At 41.5% G+C, this 24347-nt stretch overlaps 1 protein-coding gene across 4 annotated transcripts in view; it reads left to right on the plus strand.

Moving 5' to 3' along the window:
- Window positions 1-24347, plus strand: part of LOC120798085 (FERM, ARHGEF and pleckstrin domain-containing protein 1-like) — a 55663-nt gene that overhangs the window by 17977 nt on the left and 13339 nt on the right. For all 4 annotated transcript variants that reach the window (XM_040142099.1, XM_040142100.1, XM_040142101.1 and 1 more), the window contains 11 exons: window positions 8314-8418; window positions 10009-10051; window positions 10429-10507; window positions 12912-13009; window positions 14124-14238; window positions 15912-16059; window positions 17418-17513; window positions 17711-17877; window positions 17982-18050; window positions 18255-18330; window positions 18764-18974. In XM_040142099.1, the coding sequence (XP_039998033.1) occupies window positions 8314-8418; window positions 10009-10051; window positions 10429-10507; window positions 12912-13009; window positions 14124-14238; window positions 15912-16059; window positions 17418-17513; window positions 17711-17877; window positions 17982-18050; window positions 18255-18330; window positions 18764-18974 (1207 nt within the window). The remainder of the gene's footprint in view (window positions 1-8313; window positions 8419-10008; window positions 10052-10428; window positions 10508-12911; window positions 13010-14123; window positions 14239-15911; window positions 16060-17417; window positions 17514-17710; window positions 17878-17981; window positions 18051-18254; window positions 18331-18763; window positions 18975-24347) is intronic.

Here is a 24347-nt window from a genome sequence, read left to right on the forward strand (position 1 = left end):
AATTGGTGTTTATGGCAATGTGTGTGTTGATTGACATGTTTTAATGTCGCTGTGATATCCAGTTTTAATTATATTGAACATTTTTGGGCTGTGGCATAATTACAGGGTTGTTGCTTACGTGTAAATCATTTATGTATCATCATAGCCATACACACACAAACGAGTTTACCGCTGGCGTAGTTTAATTATTTAGTTGTGTTTCCACTCCCTTTTTTTAAATCGTAAATCATCTGTTTGAGCAACACGCGCAAACACACACACACACACACACACACACACACACACAGACAGTAACAAAAACACATGCCAAGCTTAGGCATCTAGTGGTTGGTTCTTCACTCTGAGGTTAAATTTGGGGGGGGGGTAAATCTCTTCAAAATGACTTTAGCAAAAGTATAGTTTGTGGGTGAAGTTAAGAAAATATGGTTTGAAGGGATTTATTACTTAGAACTAGTCTTCCTCTGCATTGTCAATTGCCCCATTGTTTTAGCCTATATTCGTTTACAACTGGCAGCACCAAAGGCATGCCTAATTGGCCATGTATCCATGGGTGTGCGGAGAACTATCACTGGAATTTTTTGATACTGATGAAAACATAAAAATGTGATGATTCTCAGACAAGTTCTGGAGTTATAAGAAGCGTCTTTTTTCTTTCTTTTTTTTTATGACCTCTAAGCAGATCTATGGAATATAATTCACAATGGCCATACGAGATAAGGATATCGTTAGAAAGTGTAAGTGACACTGAGTCTAAAAATATGTGTGTCATGTCTTCGTGTTCAAGTTTGACTGAGGTATGACACAGAGAGGGAGTGCGATTTAATGTGATATACTGTAGATAATGCTTGTAACATTTGGTCGACTGTTTTCATTTTATCACCCTGTTCCACAGGGTTTCAGGGGGAAAAAAAGTAGCCCTGTTGGAATATTTACAGGCGTAGCACAAACGTACCCACCGCCATCTTGCACAAGACAGTAATTGCTTTTTTTAATGGTACAACATTGTGCATGTATTCCCCTCTGCTGCTCAATTTAATTGTCTGCTTCAAGTGTGCTGCGAGCCGTAACGTGCATAAACGCGCACACGCACACTACATACTGCACACTGAAACGCACTGTTGTCTTCGTAGCAGCCTGCGGGCATTTTCATCATCCCCCATCAGGGTTGCTGCCAGTCTGATTTCCCACCATGCCTTGCTGTCGCTGCTGACAATGCTCGCAGGTATTTTGCCAACATGCTTGTTTATTTAACAGTCCAGTTAGGCATATGTGTGTCTGTCTGTTTGTGCGTGAAGTCTGAGTCCTTTCCCTTCTGGCGGGGTGGGGGAACTGTCCGTGACGTATTGCCAGTAGGTTAAGCCGTTTAACCTAATCTTAAAGAGAGAATGCGATTGGTGGACAGCCGAGGAGGGAGGAAGCCTCGCCCAGCTGTCCTGCTGCTCGGTGGTATTTTTTATTTCTCTCTTTTTCCTTGAGGGGGGAATTGTACTGCCCAGGCCAGTGGCATTCTTCAGCCTTGTACCATGGTGATATTGAATGTAGCACATTTACCAAAAAAAGTAAGAAAGTACCTGATTTCAAAGAGGTTTCACATAAGACATATTTTTGCATAAAATCATGAAGCAGAAAAACTAGCAGCATGACAGTTACTATTAACATGACACTACTGAACCAGATTTTATGGACTACTGTGCTTGATCTTTTCAGAAAACAGTCTGTGTGTTTATGCTATTAAACATGGCAAAACTTATTATTATGAGCCTTGGGGAATAACCCCCAATCTATCTCATTTCTTATCGTACTAGAAGTTGATCTGGATATGGGACAGAATGCTGGCATGCATACTAACACAGAGATAGAAAAACAGTAAGACTTTTTAAAACACATCTTTGGATTTTAACTTCCCTAGAGTGTTAGTGTTACAGTGATTTCTGTAGTTGTGTCATACTGCGCATTGCTGTAACTCAAGCTGTGCCTTCTCTGTTGATTTTTGGCCCACTGACCGGAAGTTGAGCAACAAGACACAGCATTTTCTCTGGTATTGAGCCCTTCATATTTTCATGATGAGTTTGACCATGATTTCCTTCACTTCCAGGCATTTTCCTTTTCCAGAAAGGTAAATATTTAAGCCATTTTAGCCAAATTGAAAGTCAAGAAACATCCAGTAAGGGCCAAGTTTTAAAGTAATATATCAAGGCAATAACATCACACTCTTCCTCCATCTGCCTGACAAAGAGCTATGCTGAAAAGATCCCTGCTGGAATTCGTAGCAGGGGACTGAGGGAAGAAACTGAACAGCTTTGAGGTGTTTTTTTTTTTTTTTCCTGTCTTTTCCCCTGTGGAGAGTTCTTATCATCAGTCTCACCCATCTGGTTTCTATCCCTGTTGACGTTAGTCAGAGTGCTGCAGACCAGACCAGGACTAGAGAGGAGAAGTACCTTTCAAACGTCCCCTTACTTCATGCCAATTTTCTTCAAGACGTTTTCTTTTGTTTCATGCATGTGTAGAATATTGAGTTAGGAAAAACCCAATTCTGCCCGTCCAGTAAGATATCTTGATTTTAATTACCGGAAAGCTTGACAAGTCTTGACACTTAATAAATTCTCTTGCAGAGACTGTAGTTTTTGGAGTTGACCAGATCCAACCAGATCAGTCCAATGGCCTTATTTATAGACACCCAAATGTCATCCATCACAACCCCCAGGTATGAATACTACAAATACCATATCCAGTCATTTTTTTTTGGATTTCATAGGTCATTTGCATCAGTGACGCTGTGAGACTCTCTGTAAACCCTCAGCACACCACCACAGATGGTGAGACTATTTTACTTGGCCATGGATTGCAGGGGAAGACAGGATCCGAAAAAAGGGAGACTGAAGGAAAAATATTGGAAGACAAACAAAATAATTAATAGGTAAAATATAATGTATACGTAGACTTTTACATGGTAAAATGGAAAGCTGACATGGATTTTGAGAGAAGCTTTGGCTACAGAGAAACAGCAACAAGAACAGAATAAAGAGAATAAGTCAAGTGAAAATGTATGTAGGTTTCTTAGCTGTAGTCCTCAAGGGTAAAAAAGAGTAAAAACAGAGAGCAGTTACTTTGATATGCAGCATCCCAGTATAGTTGGGCACTGACCTTGCAGCACGAGAGAGTTCTTAGATTAAAAGGAACGAGGAAGGAGGAGGAGAAGAAGTGTTTTTGCTGGATTTCAGTTTTTTTTAAGTTTGTTTTCTGCTGGCTGATGCGTAAAAGTGAGGGTGGGTTTGGCAGGAAAACAGTCTGATGAGTAAACAGGCATGCTGACAGCTTACTGGCAAGTGTCCCTGATAGGCAAAGAGTCTAATTGGAGTCTTGACACCAGACAAGGGATGGAGTGGGTCCAAAGGAGATCCAAAGAAAAAAAAAAGCAAGAGAGATTGAGGCAAGGCTACATCTTCCATAATCTGCCAACGGAGGCTCCTCCAGCCTTGTTTATTGTCAGTAACCACCACAGTCAACCTGCCAGCTGACCATAATGGGTATTTTTATACTTAGTTATGACAAACAACCCCCTAACATACATTTTGTTTCGGGCCACCACCATAATTTTAGTCCAGTTTGCTGTAAAAAAAAAAAAAAAAAAAAAAAAAAAAAGGGCATGAGTCATTTTATGAAAGGTAAACAGAAAGAGGATGCAGTTGCCACAGCTGCAGACAGACCTCTATGTTTTATTGGCTTTTTTTTCTGAGTCTCAGTTGCTGGAAAAATAACCAGTAATTTTGCTTCTCTGTACTGTCCCATCAATAAACATGTGTTGTGTTTTCCTCATTAGCAAACGAGAAACATTGGATTTTAACAGCTGAGGTGTTGCAAGGACACACTGAAAACATACAGTGCAAACAGAAGTGCTGTGTTGTGTTCCTTCTCCCATGTCCGGAGCTATTTTGATGACTTCTTAACTCTCCACTTGTCCTCTGAGAAGTGTTTTTTTGGCATGGATGTTTGGATGATGGTTGCCAGGCTAGAAGTGGATTCCAGCACAGTTCACTGATGGGCAGTGGGTTTTTAACGCTAACTGCTAGACCTACTAGCCTTCTAATTATCTTAAAAAAGAAGAGCCATGTTGGGGTAAGGCCCAAACAGAACAGCTGTGTGAAACTGGACCCTGCCTTTAAGGATGCGACCTTGGCCTTTGCAGGTTGCTTTTACAATCTGGAGTTGGAGCAGGAAATTCGGACTTCAACAGTTTCTTTCAGGCTCTTTTATTGTGTGTCTGCATGTGAGTGCACATGCCAACGGATGTTTCACTGCGAATGCAACAGAGAAAGCATTTAATATGTCTGGGTTTGTAAAACATCATCCCACATCTAGAAAAGACAAAAAATCACGCTCCAAGATACAGTATCTGTCTCTGTGTGTAAGCGAATGTGTACAAGTGTGTGTTTTTGGCTGACTAAGAAAGGCTCATTGATGGAAGCTGCTGAATGAAGTGATTGTGATTTGGAATGAAAGGACCCGAGTCTGGGCTCTGCCGGGCCTAGTCTGCTCTGTTCAGCTGAAAGATTTCAACACACGCATGTACACTGGTTATTTTTAGGCTACCAAACTTTCAAAATGTAAAACTTGTAGAGGAGATTTCCCTGAGGTGCCCTTACTTTCCCTATCCCTTCCCCAGCTAGTGCGACACCGGGCCTATTTTTATTCTCTTGTTTCATTATAAACAAAACCTATATATATCACGTTTGACCTCATCTGGGTGTCCATTTCCTCTGCTGAGACTGTTGCCAAGATCAGAGCAGATCATGAGAACAGGCTGGACTGCTCCATTTTTAAATACCACTTTCATTTAGTAAGCACCGTGTGCTCCACGTTTGCACCGCTGTTTACTGCATGTGTTAACACCAGCGTTGCATGAGGAGGGAGTAGAAACCTTGGCCGAGACTTTAGGAGATCACATTGGAAGACTGCCGTGTTTTGGCCCTGGCTGACGAAGGGGGATTAGAAACTGAGTGGTCGGACTGGAAAACATAAAAGGTGTAATCCCAGATGACAGGAAACTGTACCTCTCACTGAAAGGGAGCCGTTATCCGCCAAGGTTTACACAGTATTTTGAGTCTTCTGTGTCTGTTCCAGCTGGTAAATAATCAGTTCTAGGTGTTTTGTTTCACCTCGTCCCACTTCTCTCTCTCATTTCCTCTCTCTCCACTGAAACTATCCCGTGAGAGTGAAACAATGCTAGTTTAACATAAATCCCCAAAACACTTGATAAGCTTAAATATGGTATGGATTTTACAAACCTACACGTTTCATCTATGAGATTATCAGGCTTTTAAAAGTTCCACTTTCCGTGCTCTCTTTACATATAACTTTGAAATTTGAAGCCTACTTCTGGGTCGACTAAATTCAGTTGATTTGTCCAGCTACTGTGTGTTGTTTTTAGAGCTTTGCTTCAGTGCCCGAAAAGAGCTAAATCTGACCGCGCCTATCGGGTTTTAAGCCGGGTTGGGATCCTGCTTTCCACACCTCTTCATTAAGAGTTCTTTTCACACAAGTTCCACACAGTTTAGGTTAAATTTAGATTTGGACCTTTGTCTCGTGACTGCCAGTTTGCTGTTCGGCGTTTAGGATCACGTTTGCCTCAGACCCGAAGCTGTCAGGTTCACGACAGCTTCGGTGTGTCTTTAATGAAACAAAGAATGTCTGAGCGAAGGTGTTTAATCCTCGCACAACAGCTGTGACAAGAATACAGCGAGCTGTACAGTGACTCATCATGCGCCCGCGAAGGCTTTGTTATTATAACTGGTTTTGATATTTAAAGGTTTCACCACCATTCCCCTCTGCATTCCAGTGTCTTACATTACTTGAATGTGATATGGGATATCTCCCTAATGCATGCACTAGGCTTACCCTAGTTATTGGAGAGGGGTTTGCTGATACTGAAGGAAATTGCTTTTGCCCAAAGCACACTTGGAATTCAGCCTCAGTCTCCTCAAGTTCTTTTGTACAAGATGAACTGCTGGGACCCCTTTCCAAACATTACAGATATCTTATTCTCCTCTTTTTTCTTTTTTTGCTTTCAAATATGTTACATAAAGGGGTTCACAAAAAGAGAGGGAAATAGGTGATAGGTGCTAAGTTTACATCCCTAGCTCTCTCGCCTCCCTACCTTTCACATAAGGTTTTTTTTTTTTTTTTTTTCAAGAGTTGCTTTGAAAACAAATTTAAAGCACAATTTGTCAACAATTTGTGTGAGTATCAGTTTAGGAAACAGAAGTTGTGTTCTGTCCTAATTTTCTTCTTTTCTTCGGTCTTAAAGTCTAAACCTCTACCGGGGGGGGGGGGCTTTGGCACTGTGTGTGTGTCACTACAGACAGTCTGACCACACAGAAACAGATGGACACACACACACACACACACACACACACACACACACACACACACACACACACACACACACACACACACACACACACACACACACGCGATAGCCAGATGGTGACAGACTTGGCTCACACCTTGGCGTTCACTGCTCTGATTCCTCTCTTCCTCGTCTTTCTTCTCAGTGCTGTCTCCAGCCTGTGCTGTCTATTGTGAACTTTATTGCTCTATCCTGTTTTTATCCTGCACAGGCTGTGGGCACTTTGTCCTTTTTTTATATGGCTGAATAAAATTAGAAGAAAAAATGCCTCTTGATATTAGTTGCAGAGACAGTCAGTGATATGTAAAGCTGTTATACAATCATGAATTAACTTTGCACGTAATTTCTTTTACCGTGGCCTTCCTAAGCGACAACAGGCCCCTAACAGATATAAAGTAAGATTATATGTTACATTTTTGACTACAATAAAATAACCCATTTAAGTAACGGACATTCCAAATCACTGAAATAGTTAAACGTTGCTAATGGAGTTCAGTATTTAGCAGTAAGACATGTGTATAAATGCCTAAATAGCCTGGCACCAGACAAATTACAGGAGTTTGAGTTTAAAAAAGACCGGTGTAGGTTTAATACTAGGCATATTTGAAATTCATATATGTGGGTGTTTTGGATCTTTGGAAAACTCTTTTGGAAATATGGAAAAGCATGTAACAACCTTGGTGTTACAATGTGGCAGAAGCACATTAGTCCACGATGGAAATAAGTTATATTCTATGCATATTGCCTTGTGTGAGTTATATTCAATTTATAGTTAGTTTTATTTCATTTCATTTCAAAGTCTTTGTTTCTGCATGTTCAGGGCACAATAAAACCAAACTATAGTCACAATATTTAGCATGATATAATGCACAGAGGCATGTGACCATGCACAGCAACAGTCAACAACACCACCACTTATCTTCTCTGATCTCAGGGTGTACATAGAGTGCAAGTTTTGTCCGCGAGTAAAGCATGAATTCATTTGATGTTTATAGCACAGCTCTCGATCTCAGATCTGTGGATAAAGTCATAATCTGTGTTTTTGCGTGTATGTGCCTGCCAAAGGTAGGAATGCCTGTCTTCATAACTACACATTAACTTGACTAGAGCCTCGTGAGTGAGTCACTGGATGTATAATAGTACGGTGTATCTCTTCAGAAGCTCTGCAGACTGACAGGGTGGTACCATTCAGCTCGAACCACCTTGGAAAATTGTTCTGTGCTAATTTTGGGTTTGCTTTCATGTCTGGTCTGTGTCTAGTTTGGCCCCACTTTTGGTCTTTGTGCTTGCTGGTGGCATCGAAGAAATCCCAAATTCTGGAGAAGAGATTGCTTGATGCCTACATTGCTTCCCGCTGCTGAATGAATCCAGAGAAAACAATGGTATACATGCAAACGTAGCAGCATTGGGTATAGCTACATCATTAAACAGAGCACAGCTGATACTAGTGCATTGGAGCACACTGGCACTTTTCCCGGGGTGTTTTGGTTATATTAGAACACTCCCCAGCTGAGCCTGGGCCTCCAGCTATTCATTAGAACCAAACCTGAAGCCCAGACCTCACATCAGGGTCAAAGGTCAGCAGCTTGTTAAATCTGGGGAGGCTCGTTTGAGAAAATGGCATCAGGATTTTTTGGTGTTCTTGCCTCCACTCACTTGATTTTATCAGCTTCTTTTTTTAAAATTAATTTCCAAGGAAAGGTAGATGACAAATGTGGAAACTTAGTAGATTAAATCACTTCAAAATGACCTTAGACAAAGACTTTGAAGATTCCATTACCAGCATTCCCTCTAATGAGATGCTGTGTGACATTGTGGCGTCTGCATTACTTTTCTGCCCCGCAGTTCCATCTTTACTTAAATCTAATTCGTTTATTTTTCTCCACCTTCCCCTCTCTTTCCTCCAGCAACGTTCCCCGGGCAAGGTGCTGTTTGACCTGGTTTGTGCCCATCTCAACCTGACAGAGGGAGACTACTTTGGACTGGAGTACCAGGACCAGCGGAAGATGACAGTAAGACAAACACACACACACACACACACACACACTTACTTACTCACACAGAGTGGTATTTATTACCATAGGTGATGTTATTCCACTTGTTATTTTTGCAGATTGACAAATGGCAAAAGTTAAATTTTCAGTCATTTTCTTATACTGTCACTATGATTATCTGTCCTGAATTGAAGATCAAATCATTTGCTCTAAAGTACAATAAACATATAATATATTTTTACTCTTACACTCTTGTTAGAGCAGTATTTCTCCAAGAAGCTCTAGCTAGAAAGCCTCATTTTCCTGCCTTGGTATTACTGTGATCTTATTTACAAAATTCAAAGGATAAATAGTAAATACTGTATTACATTTGTCTGCCAGCACAACCAAAACGGAAACTTTTAACAGATTATTTACTTGTTTGTTGTGGAGTGTTGGTTTAAAACCACATGAATCACGCAGATCTACATTTAGCATCTAAGATGTTTTCACAGTACATTGGGAGGATTTTCTTCTCTGTGGTTGGGAAGATCCCCTCCACTTTGCTAAGTGCTTGACGCAAGGTTTCCTTCTCTCTTTCCCACAAGTTAACTTAATCATAAATCACATGGTGCACAATCTGCACTCAAAGGGTGTGATGAGTCACATGTAATGGAAGCACTTGATGTACCAAAAGGGGACTCTGCAAAAATCTCTCTTTTCGCCTTTCTACCTTTCATCTGCATCTGTGTGGCTTTAAGACATCACAGCTTTCTCCGGGACTCAGTTTTTTCCTGCCTATTTCAGGAAGGAGCTGCAGGTTGTGATAATTTGCACACTTGGTGTAAATGCCGGGGGTTGTGTTTGTAGTTTCCAGATGCTACTGTCTCTGGCTGCTGGTGGAGTCTCCATCAGCGTGTGAAAAAGCTAGAAATAATGGAAAACAACAGCTGGAAGAGGACAGCCAGTCTGTAGCTCACAGATCCATTCATCTATCAATATGCACATAAAAATGCTTCGACGTATTCAAACACAGACACACACTGTGCGTGTTGGTGCCTTGGGCATAGGAACAGCTTCAAAGTGGACCAGTGGAACAAATGATGTAATGTTTTCAGCACAGAGGAAGATGCACACGCACAAACCACACGCACATGCACACACACACACACACACACGCTCAAATACATGAAGCTATACACCAAAGTAGATGTTGATAGATACAAAGCTGAAGAAACCAGAGCTGAACTATGACTGAACTAAACTATTTTATTTGCCTTTTATTATAAGGGTTTAAAGACCGTTTTCATGTTTACACCAACCAATATAAATCAAACCAGACGATTTTAATAGCAATAATAATTGGTATTGATATACCATTTGATGTACACATAAACTAGGCTTACACAGTTACAGCTAGAAAGATTTTTCCACATGTTGTGGTTGTAGCAATCCCTCAGTATTCCACAATTAATATTTGTGGAAGTTGCCCAACGGTTAGCGGCTGAACTACTGCCTTAAACCAACCTTTTACAGAGAGACCACTGCACTGTAGTGAAAAAATCCAGTGAGAACATCAGTCTTTGAGACACCATAATGACAGTAAAGTTGGTCTCTTGTTCTCCACAGGTGTGGCTGGATCTCCTGAAGCCGACACTGAAACAGATCCGACGTAAGTAGCTCGCAGACGCTGGCTCATCTTTCAGCCTTCAGATGCCTGCACAGAAATGACCAAGAGTATGAAACTGCAATTGGAAACAAGTCGCACCATCTCATGAAAACGTATGGTGTCACAAATGTAAAGTTAGATTGTGGTCCTTGCTGGATTTCGTAATTCAACATCACTGAGTGATCGTTTTCAAAACAGATAAAAAGTCTTGAATTTGAGGGTCTCTGCAGTGAGAACAGCCAGTCATGCTGGAGTTTATAGGAGAATATACAACACAACAGTGGTGTTAAAATGATTTCTGTCTGCCTCTTTTCTGTATCTTTACTTCTCTGTTCCCGCCCCTTCCTTCTTAACCATATCTCATTATTTCCCTCCTCCAGGGCCTAAAAACACCATCCTTCGTTTTGTGGTGAAGTTCTTCCCTCCTGACCACACACAGCTCATGGAGGAGCTGACTCGGTACGTCTCTCGAAACAGAAACCACACCTTTCTGAGGAAGAACTTCTTAAGTTAAAAATCATGTTGTTTTGCTATTGGTTTTTTCTTTCTGGCCAGAGAATTGTCAATCCTTCAGGAGGATTTTAAGTACTGTTTATGGTTTGCATCTGTATCTGAACATAAAGCAGAGGCCTTGTCACAGTATGTTCACATTTTATTTTATGTTTTTTGTTGTTCTTGGGCCTCCTTTTACCATTTATTACACATTTATATCCACATGCCACAACATCTAACAAGTTTTTTTTTCTTTTTCTTTTTTTTTTTTTTTTTTTTTTTTTGGGTTCTTTTCTGGATCCAAAAAAGAAATTCTAGTTATCTGGGAACCAGGCTCATGAAAATATTTGATGTTCCAAACCAGTTAAAAGACGATGAATGCTTTGACTTCTTTTTGGAAACAAGCTGTTTTACTGTAAAAAGACTGATGTTACTCTGGTAGACATATTTTAATCTTAAAGTGATCTCAGACAGCCAGGTTTATCTATAGAAGGAGGAAGAAGATTAGATTATATAGGCCAAATTTTCACATTCCCACCTATTGCCCACAGTTCTTTTAACCCACTTGTTTAGAAAATGTAATCTATCATCAACCATCTTGACTGCCCTTTGTTTTGTTTAGTCTAACTTAGCTCATCAGAGTCAACTGCTTTGTTTGTTTAAGCCAATTCAGTACCTCTTCAGGACAGCACCGTTCTCCAACACATAACCGAAACATAGGAGAATGATTTTTCCCACAGTGCCCTGGTCCCCTCAAACTGCCCAGCTGGATTTACTCACGATGAGATAAGACGAGAGAAATCTTTCACCGATTTCTTTACTAAAACAGCGCGAGTTTGTTTGGCTGCACTGTAAACAGACACGCCAGCTCCTCCTGTGTTGTATTTCTGACAGAGTAGCTGCTCAGCCAGTGTTTACTGTGGTATCAAACCACATTTGCCGTTACCACCAGTAACCACAAATATTGCCACAGCAACCAGGACTTCAATCTTAAGTATTATAACTTTAATTTAACAACAGAATATCATGACCAGTTCAGAATGCTGTTGATATTTTCCATTGGGCTTGATTGACCTCTCGGCTGGTCAGTTTATTCCACTGATCTCATATTGTATTGTAGTGTGCCAGCTGACTCCAGCATTAAACAGGAAGTGGGCACACAGCCTTTTTTTTTCATCCTTTGTTTGGCTCTCGCAGTGTTTTACTGTTGTCAGTGTTTCCTTTGATGTCTAACGTGGGCACACTGAGACCAAATATGTAGATAGACAGACGGAGGACAGATCAGGTTGTCATTAGCCCTTAATTAAAATGGGACACTGGCCAATGACTGTTGCTCCAGTATGATGGAGGTTAGGTGTAATGTAGATAAACGGAGAGAGATTTCAAAGACAAATCATTGTATTTTACTGCTTATTCTTTCTCATGCTGCTAATATATTACAATAGCACTCTAATCTCTGAACATAGCAAGGTTGCATTCTGCATAACAGAGTATCTTTACGAGTTTGAACTGGTATTTCCTCATTAAATTACTAGCAGCTAATCAAACTGTTAAAAAAATGGTTGAATTGGATATCACATGAAAAGCTTCTGTGGACCATTTATCGCACACATGCGCACATGGATTCCCTCTGAATGTGTACCTCAGGCAGCCAGTTCACTATCGCCCTTACACAGTGGTTAGAGAGTTGGTGAATCAGCCAGGCGCTGTGTTTAAAAGCACTCATATGGGAAAAATTTCAATTAGTCCTGGTGAATTTTATCCTTTTCGCTCAAAGATGGTGTCTGTTCTTTCATTCTTTCCTTCATTGCCGCCCAAAAATATGCAACAAACCCTCAAAAAAAAAACACTGAAAAGTACAAATTATTAGCAGACAGAACCAATTGAGCGTGTCTGTGTTGAATCGGTATATTATTCTCTTCTAGCTGATAGTAGGTTTTTAAGCCAGCTGTCTCAACGCACTAACACGCACCGCTCTCTGTCTTTCTCTGCCGTTTCTTTATTAAAATGCGGCATCATCCCCCTGGCAATATGTACGTGTGTGTGTGTGTGTGTGTGTGTCAGTGTGCAGGGCATGTTACACGTAGCAGACTGTATAATGATTAACAGTAAAGGGCATTGTCTCAATTAGGGATTAGTTTGAAGTCAGTAGACGCAATGTATCCGCAGTGTGTGTGTGTGTGTTTGAGTGTGCATAATGCCAAGATTTTCATGGTAATGGAATTGCTTTTAACATTGTAAGCTGTTAAGTTTATAGAGGGTGCATTAACCTAATAACTTGCTTCCCTTCTTTTCATCCCCCTCACACTCTTCCATGTTTCACTGTCTTTCAATCTCTCTTTATCTCCTGTGTCCGTTTTTCTTTCTCCAGGTATCTTTTTGCCCTGCAGATTAAACGCGACCTTGCCTGTGGTCGTCTGATCTGTAACGACACCAGCGCTGCCCTCATGGTCTCCCACATCATTCAGTGTAAGTGCAACACACACACAGGTGCACGCGCACAACTGCTGTGTGGCAGGAGTTGTAAACAACAAGTCCCTCTCAGATACGCATCACGTTATTTAAATGTGATGGCAAAATGGCCCGAGTGCTTCACTTATGTGGAGGACTGACCGTAAATCAGCAAAGCCTAGATATGGGATATTCAAGCAGCTGTTACCGTGACCCGATATGTACTGAATAAATGACAAAAAGTGCGTCATTTTAATACAAAGCTGTCTCTCTCAGTATTTAACAATGAATCGGAAGAAGATCTCACAGTTGGGATCTTTTGTTGGGATTCGGCTCCAGCAGGGCAGATGCTTGCCAGCATGAGACCATTGCCCTCCTGCCACTCTGTCTTTACTCCACAGTCTTGTCAGCTACATAAATCATCAGTATTCCCTTTTACGTTTGAAACCAGTGACTTTACGCATGATATTTGAATGAAATGAACACTGTACGCGTGCTCCTCCTCAGCGTGCAGCCTTCCATTTGTATTTGCACCACCGCCCCGCGCACCTGCTGGTTAAGCCGCCTGCGTTCGTCTCAGGGACCATTGCTATTCAGCACCGTATGTGGAGGATATAGAATTTACGGATTCGATTCAGTCTCACTGACGAGTGGGCCACAGCACAGCATGCTTAAGGAATATCACTGGGTTGCCGCGGTAACCTTCAGTGCTGGTGTGCGTGTGCTGGTGGTACAGTATGAGGGGTTATTATTGCTGGTGCTGAACAGATGGAGATGCACGCATCAGCGCACTTGATCTGATCTACAGTAGAATAGATTGAGATAGTGTGTGTGTATATAGGATTAAAATGAACAAAATGAATAATAAATCATAGAAGTTATACAATATACAATTCCACAATGTATATTTTCTTTATTTTGTAATGGCTGTCTGTTTCTTGCTCAATCCCTCCTTAAAACTCCTTGGCCTCCTTTTCCTCAACAATCCGCGTCTTTATTTAATCTTCTCTTAACCTCGTCCTTCACCCACTTCCCCATCTCACCCCAATCCTCTCTTCATTTTCACTCCAAATAAATATTGAAATCTCACGCTTCTGCCACCTCTCCTCCCCCCTCCCGCCCGGTCCACCAGCGGAGATAGGAGACTTTGACGAGACCCAGAGCTGGCAGCATCTCCTCCACAATAAGTACCTGCCCGACCAGGACGCCATCAGGGACAAGATCACTGACTGCCACCGCAAGCATGTGTGAGTTATTGCATGCATTTCTGCACAGAAGCTGCTGTGTTTTCAGTACGCTGTTGAAACTGCACGTGTACAGTGGAAAACATTGAAATGGACTTACATATAAAATATTCAGTGCTTACGTATACACTAATCAGGGCTGCTTTAGTCTATAAAATGTCTGCAAAATGCATACAGGCTTCAAAATCCAAGGTTATTACTATCACACTTTTTCAGCTCTAATAGTAATATACCATTATACATTCTGTAGAATTGCTCAGTGCAGTGATTGTGCACATATTATATCCCACATATTATATCTATGAGGCTTAGATGTACTTGTAAATGTAAGGAAATTTGCTCAATAATGATAAACATGTACTGCACTGATTTACACATTACCTTAGCGTTAATACCAAGGATGAACTAATAATTTAGGTCATTCTAACAGTTACGGGAGCAGCCCTATTTACCTGGAAATAGCTGGTCAAGATTGTCCCTGCCTGGAAAACAATACTGACCTGAGCTTAGTCTGACTGGGGATCAGTTTCTTGGCAGGATTAAAGATTGAAGGTGCCAGGACACATTGTTTTTTACACACACACACACACACACACACACACACACACACACACACACACACACACACACACAGAGCACATGTACTTTCACAGTAGAGATATTTATCTGTTTATTAAAAGCACTTTCAAACAGACACACATACCCATTACACAGTTACACCCAACCTGTACGTTTCTCTCCTGCAGAGATGTTTATCTCTTAAACCACAACGGCTCACACACACACTCGTGCACATGCACACTCTTAGCCACTTCTGTGGGGGAGAGATTAACTGCAAACGTACTACTGGCCCTCCCTCTATGCCACTGGGACCACACACAAACACACACACACGCACACACACAAAGACACACACAACGACACACACATCTCCTCTCATTTACACCGAAGCTGTGTTTCCTCGTCGCTTTTTGCAAATCAACGACAAATGCATTTTCTTGTTTTCTGGAAATGTAAATTCCCCTGAAACCCTACCAACCACAGATAGGAGCTGAAAACCAAACCTCCGACTTGTTGATTATTTTTCATGGTCACACTCTGCACCACACACCCTTTCTCTCTCTGTGGGCTCCTGCTCTCCCACTCCCTTCCTTTCTCTCCTCTTGTCCCTTGACCTCCCCTTGCCAACGCAGGAAGGAAGTGGCTACTTCAGCAGCTTATACAGGAAACAGGAAGCTATTTTCAGATTTTGTGAGGAAACAAACTTCTTTTGCGGCAGCTTTCTTTCCGGCCACAGGGGGCACCGCCATCTGATCCTGTGGTGTATTTTTAAGACTGTTTGTTGTTTCTACATTTGCAATCTATCTGGAATAGAAACCTGGAATGGGTCATGTCTAGCATCCGGTACATACAGTACAAACAATGGCACACGACCACTTGGTGAAGGATATTGATTAGCCCTAGATGTTGACAAATTATTCAGGAAAGTGTGCTAAAAATCCCTCTGGTTGTTGCCATGGTAACAATGCCCGGCGCTATGAGCGAGTTAAGTGTATGGAGAAGCTTACTCTACAAACTAACGGCTTCAGCATGAGAAAGAGTAAGATGAGCTGCTGATTGATTAATATGTTGACTGATGGATAATTACTGGATCGATTGATCACTCTCCTCCACAGCGGGCAGACTCCAGCGGAGTCCGACTACCAGCTGCTGGAAATCGCTCGGCGGTTGGAGATGTACGGTGTTCGTCTGCACCCAGCCAAGGACAGAGAGGGAACTAAGCTCAGCCTGGCCGTGGCACACACGGGGGTGCTGGTTTTCCAGGTAAAACCTTTGATTACCGGGTCCGTACTTATCAAATTTGTAAGAGTCCCACATAAGAAAGAGACAACCTAGGAGTAAGAAAGTTCTTCGCTGAGTGTGAAAAATCAGACAAATTTATAAAGCAACTTACCCCTACTTACAGCAAAGTGTGTTTTGTTACACAAGCCTCAAATACAATACATTAATAAACACTTACATCTGCTTACAACTACATTGTAGTCTGTTATAAACCATTTAGTAAAAGTTTATATACTGCTTAGAAATGCTAACTGGGGGGTTAAGGTAAAGTGTTTCCATAAATATATAAAAATTGATTCAATAATAGGAAACTGGCAGAAGTGGAAACAGAAAGAAAACTAAAATTGGTCAGGAAAGAAATTCTCAAAGAAAACCTATAATAAAAATAATTTTAGTACCACATTGACATGCATTGCCTGCATGTTTAAGTAAAGACAATTCTGCATTATACATATTGCTTCATTCCAAAACATGGTGGAAAAAAAAAAATTGATAAGAATCTTTTAGTTTGAGGTTGTTGCAGAGAAAAGTACAAGGCTCCAAATTTAGTTTTGAACAGACTGGTATGAGCTGTAGATAGTTTCTGAAAAAGGGAGATACATTATATAGGAATATTGTGATCTGCTCAAGTCATGGTGGGAGGTTTTCTTGAGTGAATACAGAAACTGAGACAAAGTCATAGCGAGCTATTCAACTGCATGTTCGAGCATTAATATGGTTGCTGCGGCACAGCTTCAGTCAGCCTTTCACGGTTTAATGAAGGCCATGCCTCGTTTCAAAAGCTTTCTGGCACCTTTCTGTATTATGTTTGGAATCAAAGAGATGATGCACCCTCTTTTGACCGGACAGACCCCAATTACGTTTACTCTGCACTATTTCTGATTTTTCTCACAAGTTTTCAGACAGTGCTGGGATCTTGAAAATTTAGCTGATGTGACAACTTGGTTAATTGGCCCTTGAGGTTTTGTCGTAAGCCTCCACCCATCTTAGCAGGGAGGGAGAATTCACTGAATAGTAGTTTCTGCTTGTGCTTAGTGTGTTATTTATCCAAAATGGGACAGTATGTAGATGTGTCCAGGAAGTAGATCCATTTTATTTGTCTTTGATTTCTAAGAATAACATACTTTACATTTTTGGGCATGGAGGATATGTTATTGTATACTTAGAAGCTGTCAAAATGAGTCAAGCTGAAACAGTGTATTTTGGGGAAAATTAAATAACCATACTAAAAAAGGGATTTTTTCCCATCGAAATTCATTCTCTTATCTTTTCCCTTGTTAGATAATGGTTTTCTCATGAATATCAGTCAGCTTCTCATAATATCATCTCCTTTTATTTAGGGGTACACAAAGATCAATGCCTTCAACTGGTCCAAGATTCGCAAGCTCAGCTTCAAACGCAAAAGGTTCCTAATCAAGCTGAGAGCAGATCCCGCTGTAAGTCTATATGGCACTTTTCCTTTCTGACTTTCCTTAATTTTTTGCCCTTTTTCTATTTCTTCTGTTCCTTTTCTCTGTACCTCCCTTCCCTCTTCCTTCTTTTCTTCCTTCTAACATTACATGGTAATCCAGACATCTGCCCTGTGTCTTTTCTTCCCTCCATCCATACTCATATCTGCCTGCGCGTCTTCCAGCAAAATGCCCACCACGACACGCTAGAGTTTGCCATGGCCAGCAGGGATTGCTGCAAGGTCTTCTGGAAGATCTGCGTGGAGTATCACGCCTTCTTCCGGCTCTTCGAGGAGCCTAAGCCCAAACCCAAGCCCATCCTCTTCACCAGAGGATCCTCATTCCGGTTCAGGTCAGGAGTGGATGGAAAGGGAGGAGAGGAAGCTATTATACGTTTGGATTTTTGTCTTTTATTTTGTTTTTCCATCACCTGCTTTTCTCTCTTTGCACTCGCAGTGGTCGAACTCAGAAGCAGATCATCGATTATGTGAAAGACTCTGAGCTCAAGAAAGTTCCATTTGAAAGGTGAAGCTCCCTCCTTTGTTAGATTACTCCGACAACAGAAGCATCATTGCATGAAACAGACCCAACCCACCCAGCATCCATCACATTGCAACAAATCCACAGATATTACTGCTGTAGCAGTAATACAAGCCAGTAATCAAATTTCTCTGTTTGCTGATTAGTTGCATATGGTTTGACTTCATCTGTCCCCTTTACTCTTTTCAGGAAGCACAGTAAGATTCTGTCCAACAGCAGCATGTCCCCTCAGTCTTCTTCTCTCAGATCACAAGTGCCAAAAGAGGTACTACGCAATTTAACAACAACAGACACTGACCTTTATTCACTGATAGCCTATTTTATTGCATTTTATCCTGTCTCTTTTATGTCCTTGAAAAGGTTGTACACATTTACAGGCTCTTTGTGTCTGGTTTTATTACTCCTCTCTATCTCTCTGTTTAAATCTGGAGCTGCTCTGTGACCAAAAGTACAAAACTGTTTTTATCCCGAGCAGCTGCTGGGAGTGTGTGCGTGTGCGTGCGTGCGTGCGTGCTTTCTCTTAGGCTGTTCCTGTAAATAACAAATGATTCCATATCTGTAATTCAGTTTAAGAGACCAGATAATTACATTATTTTTTTTTAAAAAGCTTCGCCTTCATTCTTTCCTTTGCTCCACTTTAACCCATCAAGCCCTTTTCTCCCCATACTCTGTCTTCTTCTTCCCTTCCTCATTTGCAGAGTGCCATGTCTGTCCCGTTGGCAGACCAGCCTGACTCAGCCAGATTGGGCCATCCAGCTGAATCTAATGGTTCAGAGGAGCCGCCACCGCTGACAGGCCCGGCCAACGGTTTCCAAGACATACCGGCAGCGCCCAGCTCAGACCCGATTCAGCCCAGACAGAACCACCACGGCACTGGATCAGTAATGGACCAGCAGCTCCTCAACCCAGGTCCATCCTGCAGGGCAAACAAAGGCAGCAGCTCTTCTATTCCTTACATAGACTGCAGCGACATAGACAGTGAATGTGATGTGACAAAGTACAACAGGGCTACCAGGGGCCACAGCAATGCAAATGACAGCAATGAGGATGAGCCTATTGCGTATAATAACAGGCATGGGGGTAGCAGTCGCAATGGGGGGCAAACTGGGAGTCTGTTTGGGGTTGTAAATGGGTTTTACCACACCAATCACCAGGGGCTGATGCAGCAGCTTCAACAGCAGGGCATGCTTTTTAACAGAAACAATATAGATCAGTCTCCAGTGTCTAACAAGTTTAGTCTGAGTCACGAGCTAACAGATGATGAAATTTTGTCGAATGGAGGTTCGTTTCACGGCCGTCTCCCACTCCACAGCACGCTGTTGGATGAGATCTTTCATGGTCGAGACAAGCGAGGCGCTGCGATAGGTCGACCGTTAGGAACTGGGGCGCGCAGCCAGTGCTCCAGCCCGGTGATCAGCAGCTTCCACCACCGCACGAACTCGCTCAGTCACGCCGAGATGACAAACGGCCACGGTCAGCCGCGCTCAGGCCCGCGCTGGGATGACGGCGGACATTATTTCAGTAAACGCCCCGGAGCGGCCCCTGGGGAAACTCCCACTGTCCCGTCGTCATCCCACCCGCCAAACCACTACGGCAGCTACTCCCCGATCACCTCAAACCGCACACCACCACATTTGGCCAAACCTTATAGTAACAACAACATGAGGAACCGCTCTGATACTGATCCATTCATTCTTAGCCAGCTGACATCTACTCCAGTCCACCACCGTGACCCTCATCGTCCCGGGCTTCAGGCACAAGCCCCTTGTTCTGCCCCGATGGAGCGAAGAATGATCATAACTAACGGCAATCACGCAGGAAACCTCATGGTTTCAGGTCAGGCACGATCCAGTACGGTGCAGCGGTTGTTTGGCCGTCAGGGAAAACCCAACAACCACAACAATCTAAAACAGCCGGTACAGATGATCGACGGGTCCACCAGCAGTGGCACTGACACCAGTGACACAGAGTCGGACACTGGTAGCAGCGCGTACAGCCAGCCGCTAATGTACGGCAACCCCGCTGCCGTCAGCTCCCTGAATTCGGTTAACTCGAACGGCGTGAACTCGTCCCCGCTGCCTCGCAGCAAGTTCTCCTTCGGCAGTCTGCAGCTGGAGGAGGGGGAAGACGGTGGGGGACCGGAGGAAGGTGGTTACCACTTTAATGAGGAAGATATAGGCAGTCGAGTGTTTAGCTGTTGAGAGGGACCGGTATAAGAAGCCTCGAATTAGCCATTATTATGCACAATAAATATAATCTTGTTATGTAGGAATTGTAATATCTTAATTTAGTATATTACAAATAAATGACTATGTAAAGCTGGTTTTATCCTTGTAGAGAATTTTCAAAAATCTATCACCCAGCTACATTTATGAAGACTGAAAACCATTCCATCAGTGTTTGAATATTGAAATAGAAGTAGTTCTGGTTTCCGTTTTTACGCTCGTTAAGCTTTGGTACACCTTTAGAACAAAACATTTCGAGCAAAGGCTCCGGCATATTTTTGGAATGTAATATATTTTGTGGGCTCTTTAACTGTGAATAGGAACACCTGCCTGGCTTTTAGATGAAGCATCAAAACGTCCATTGCTTCTAAACCCCCCACAATTTTTTGTATTGAATTTTGTATGCAAGCTCCTTAGCACACTGCTGACCTTAGTCTAATTTACACATAGTAAAAACCTTTTGCTGGCTTTTTGTCAAACGGAGAGTCATTTTAAAATCCTCCGGGCAATTTTGCCAGCTCTTTCTAATATTTGAAGGAAAACCTTCCTTACAGCGTGCCATAATTTAAAAACTGTATAGTGATATGTGCAGGTGAATAATACAGATTTTGTAGGGAAGTTAGGACATTGTCATAGAAATATAAAGGAAAACCTTCATGTGTAGAATTGTAGTTTTTGTGAGGAAGAATTTTCTACAACTCTTGCTCTCAGTAACCATTTGATAGCATTGATATAATCCATGTCAGTCTGTTCCTTTTAGGAGAAATTAGGATTCCGCTGATTGTAGCTCACCTTTTGTAAATGAGAAAAAAAAACAAGGTTTGTTGTCGAGATATTAAGGTGGTGAAGCAAGAGATAAATTGATTCCCGGGTGGCGTTGATTTTGGGTGAAATGCGACGCTTGATAGCTTGTCCTGAAAGCTGATGAGTTGACCAGGATCCGCTGCCTTGCTGTGTAATTATACCTGAACAGGACTCTTGTTTGTAGTAGTGATGTTTGTAGCTCCCTAATGTAGCATTTTCTCTAAAAATCAAACTTTTATAATTATTTGACTGTTGTCTTGTGCAATAGAAGGGCTTTAAGATAATAGCTGGAGTTCATAAAGGGATTTCAATGAGAAGAATTGAAGTTTAAAGGGGAACGGATGTTATATAAAGTTTGTGAAGCAGTATGTGATTGCTTGGACTGTGTCAGACCACAACGATGACGCAAATCGTGAGATACTCCCCTTTAATTGTACAGTATATTTGAATGTTCTTGGTAGAGAATGGATTATATAGAATAATACACTTGACTTGTAGAAAAATGTCTTTAATGTGTAAGCTATTGGGATCTGTTGGAGGAGGATTGCTGTAGCTAATGTCAGTCTGCCTTCTTATTCGGTTTTGGCCGAGCTGAAATCCTTTTCTTCGGAGCACTTTTTCATTTTTTCATTTGATTTCTGTCTATGGGTCTCTTGTGGGCAACTTGCACTGCAATTTGGATGTTTGTGGTAGAAACCTTTGTAGTAATTCTCTTTTGTATTTACAATTAGTGGAAGACCAAGAATTTGAATAGATTTGTAAGATAAAACGTTAGGGAAATGAAGAACATGACCCTAACCTCTGTGTCCACATTTCTACTGAAGATGCATTATCTGCGCTACTTCTGTTGGTTGGTCATGGGTTGTTTTTTTTTTTGTTTTTTTTTTTCCCAGTCTTCATTTTTTTTTATATCATTCTCCTTCCTTTCTTTCACGGTTTTACACACACGATAAGCAAAATCAAACCTGCCAACTGTCGTCCTTAAACCTGCGACCATCCCTAGCTGTCCGCTTTGCTTGGCTTGGCCCTTGGCATGCACTACAACCACACAACAACAACAAAAAAAGGGTAGCTCACTGTTATCTTTCGCTTTCTTTGGTTGCTGTTTTCTCTTCTGTTTCAAGGCTTTATCGAAGGAGTGCTGGCCTCCCATCCCCATCACTGTCATTTGCTGGCTGTCTGCTCACTACAAACACACACGCTTTTTTTTTTTCTTTTCACTGCAGTACTGAATTGGGTGAAACTTCGGTGATTTTAAGTTGATAAAAGGAAACCGGTGCGCCTCTCTTGCACTGAACTTTGGTTGGGTGCTCTGCCTCAAAAAAAACAAACAGCAATGTCTGTATTTCCCACAAAGTTTCCCAATAGCCCAGAAGGAACAAAACATTGTCAGCGTTTTTGATTATAAATAAAATTCACTCAAAAAATTAATACATGAGGGGATTCGTTTGCTGTTTTTAGTAATTTTGGTGACATGGCTCAAGTGACGTCGGTCGGTCAAAAAGTCTCAACTATTATTGGATGGATTGCCATGAAATTTGGTACACATGTCCGTGTTTCCCTCAGGATGAATCGCACAAACCTCGGGGATCCAACATTTCCTCTAGCGCCACCATCAGGTCAAAATCTTAACTTCACCAATACATTGGTTTATGACCAAATACCTGCTAAGCTAATGACATTCCCATCAGCTTCAGCTACCGTTTGTGTTTAGTTCTAATTAGCAAACGTTAGCATGCTAGCTGGAAGAACCGCTATCACCTTTTTCCTGACTTTGTTTTTGGGAAATACAGACATTTCAGTGAATTAGGGCTGATTATTTATTCGGTAATTTCATACTAGCAGTACAAATACTGTTTACAATTAGCATACATACTTTTCTGAATTTTGTTCTGCTTTGGAACTAAGGGTGCTTATGAATTTCTGACTCACAGTGCAAAAAAACCTAATTCCGAATTGTGCATATTCAGAATTAGCACCGAATTCAGGAAACTGTATTAGAAACTTTTGCTCTAAAACACTGGGGTTCAGGCTACAAGGTGACTTAACTTGGACAAAATGTCATCAAGATTTTATCATTTTTTTTATCAACAACCTTCTCTTTCCTCAGAGCTACTGAGACAAATGTTCATGTTTTGTAAACGCACTGTTTTTAGCATGTTTCTGGGGGGGTGCTCCTCAACACTGTTTGTCTCACCATTTTCTTTTCTTTACTCTGAATGCATGTTAACCAGGCAAGCAAAGTCCCTGCTCTTCTGTCAATGTGCTCTGCTTTTGCTCACTTTGGCACTCTGTGTGTCTGTCATGGGGCTCGAAATGGTTCCAAATGTTTGAGAGGCTTAAGGTGCAGTACAGCAAAAAAAAATGGGTAGGTTTACATTTTTCCTCCTCTTCACTTCTCCTGAGATACTACAGTTTTCATGCCTTTCTCTTATTACACCCTCATGATTAATTCACTGCACCCAGTCTTTTTTAAATATTTAGAAACCATTTGTGTTTTGCCCTGGGTTTCCTCACTGTGCACAAGTAAAAAAACAGGGCTGACTCAACTCCAGTGCTCTTATAACAGAGAGTGAGAGGGCGAAGGTAGACAGACACAAGTAAAGTTAAGCTATATGCAAATGTAAGTGCAAAAAAAAAAAAAAAAAGATATCTTTGAGAGACAAGGCATTATTTTGCAAGGTGTGAAAGTCTGAGTATTGTCAGAAGATGGACACACACACACACATACACATGTACTTGAATACTGGAGTTGAGTTCACCTTATCTTCCCTTTCACTGCTTATCACCAAGTAGCACTTGCAGCAAGTCACTTCCATTGAGGCTTTTTTGTAATTTTAATGTACTGTACATACATTAACGGACAGAATGTGATTTTTTTTTTTTTTTTGTATTGTAATTTGTATGTTAATTGAGTTAATCAGAGCCAAATTTACTAGATTTACTTTAAACGTTAAAGTAAAATGATTGTAGTTTCTTCTGCGATATACACACTGTGATGATGTGATATTGGGCTGCTTAAAGGAATAGTTGGACATTTTGGGAAACGTGCAAATTGGATTTCTTACCAGACGAGAAGATTGGTACCACTCGCGTGTCTGTGCAGTAATTTTAAAGCTACATCAAGAAGCTGGTTTGCGTAGCTTAGCATAAAGAGTGGAAACAGCTGAACAGCCAGGCTGGTTCTGTCTGAAGTTAACAAAAGCCGCTTCCTAGCACCTCTACAGCTACCTAATTAACATGTGGTACCTAG

This window comes from Xiphias gladius, chromosome 13, assembly GCF_016859285.1.
Source record: "Xiphias gladius isolate SHS-SW01 ecotype Sanya breed wild chromosome 13, ASM1685928v1, whole genome shotgun sequence".
Taxonomy (NCBI): domain Eukaryota; kingdom Metazoa; phylum Chordata; class Actinopteri; order Istiophoriformes; family Xiphiidae; genus Xiphias; species Xiphias gladius.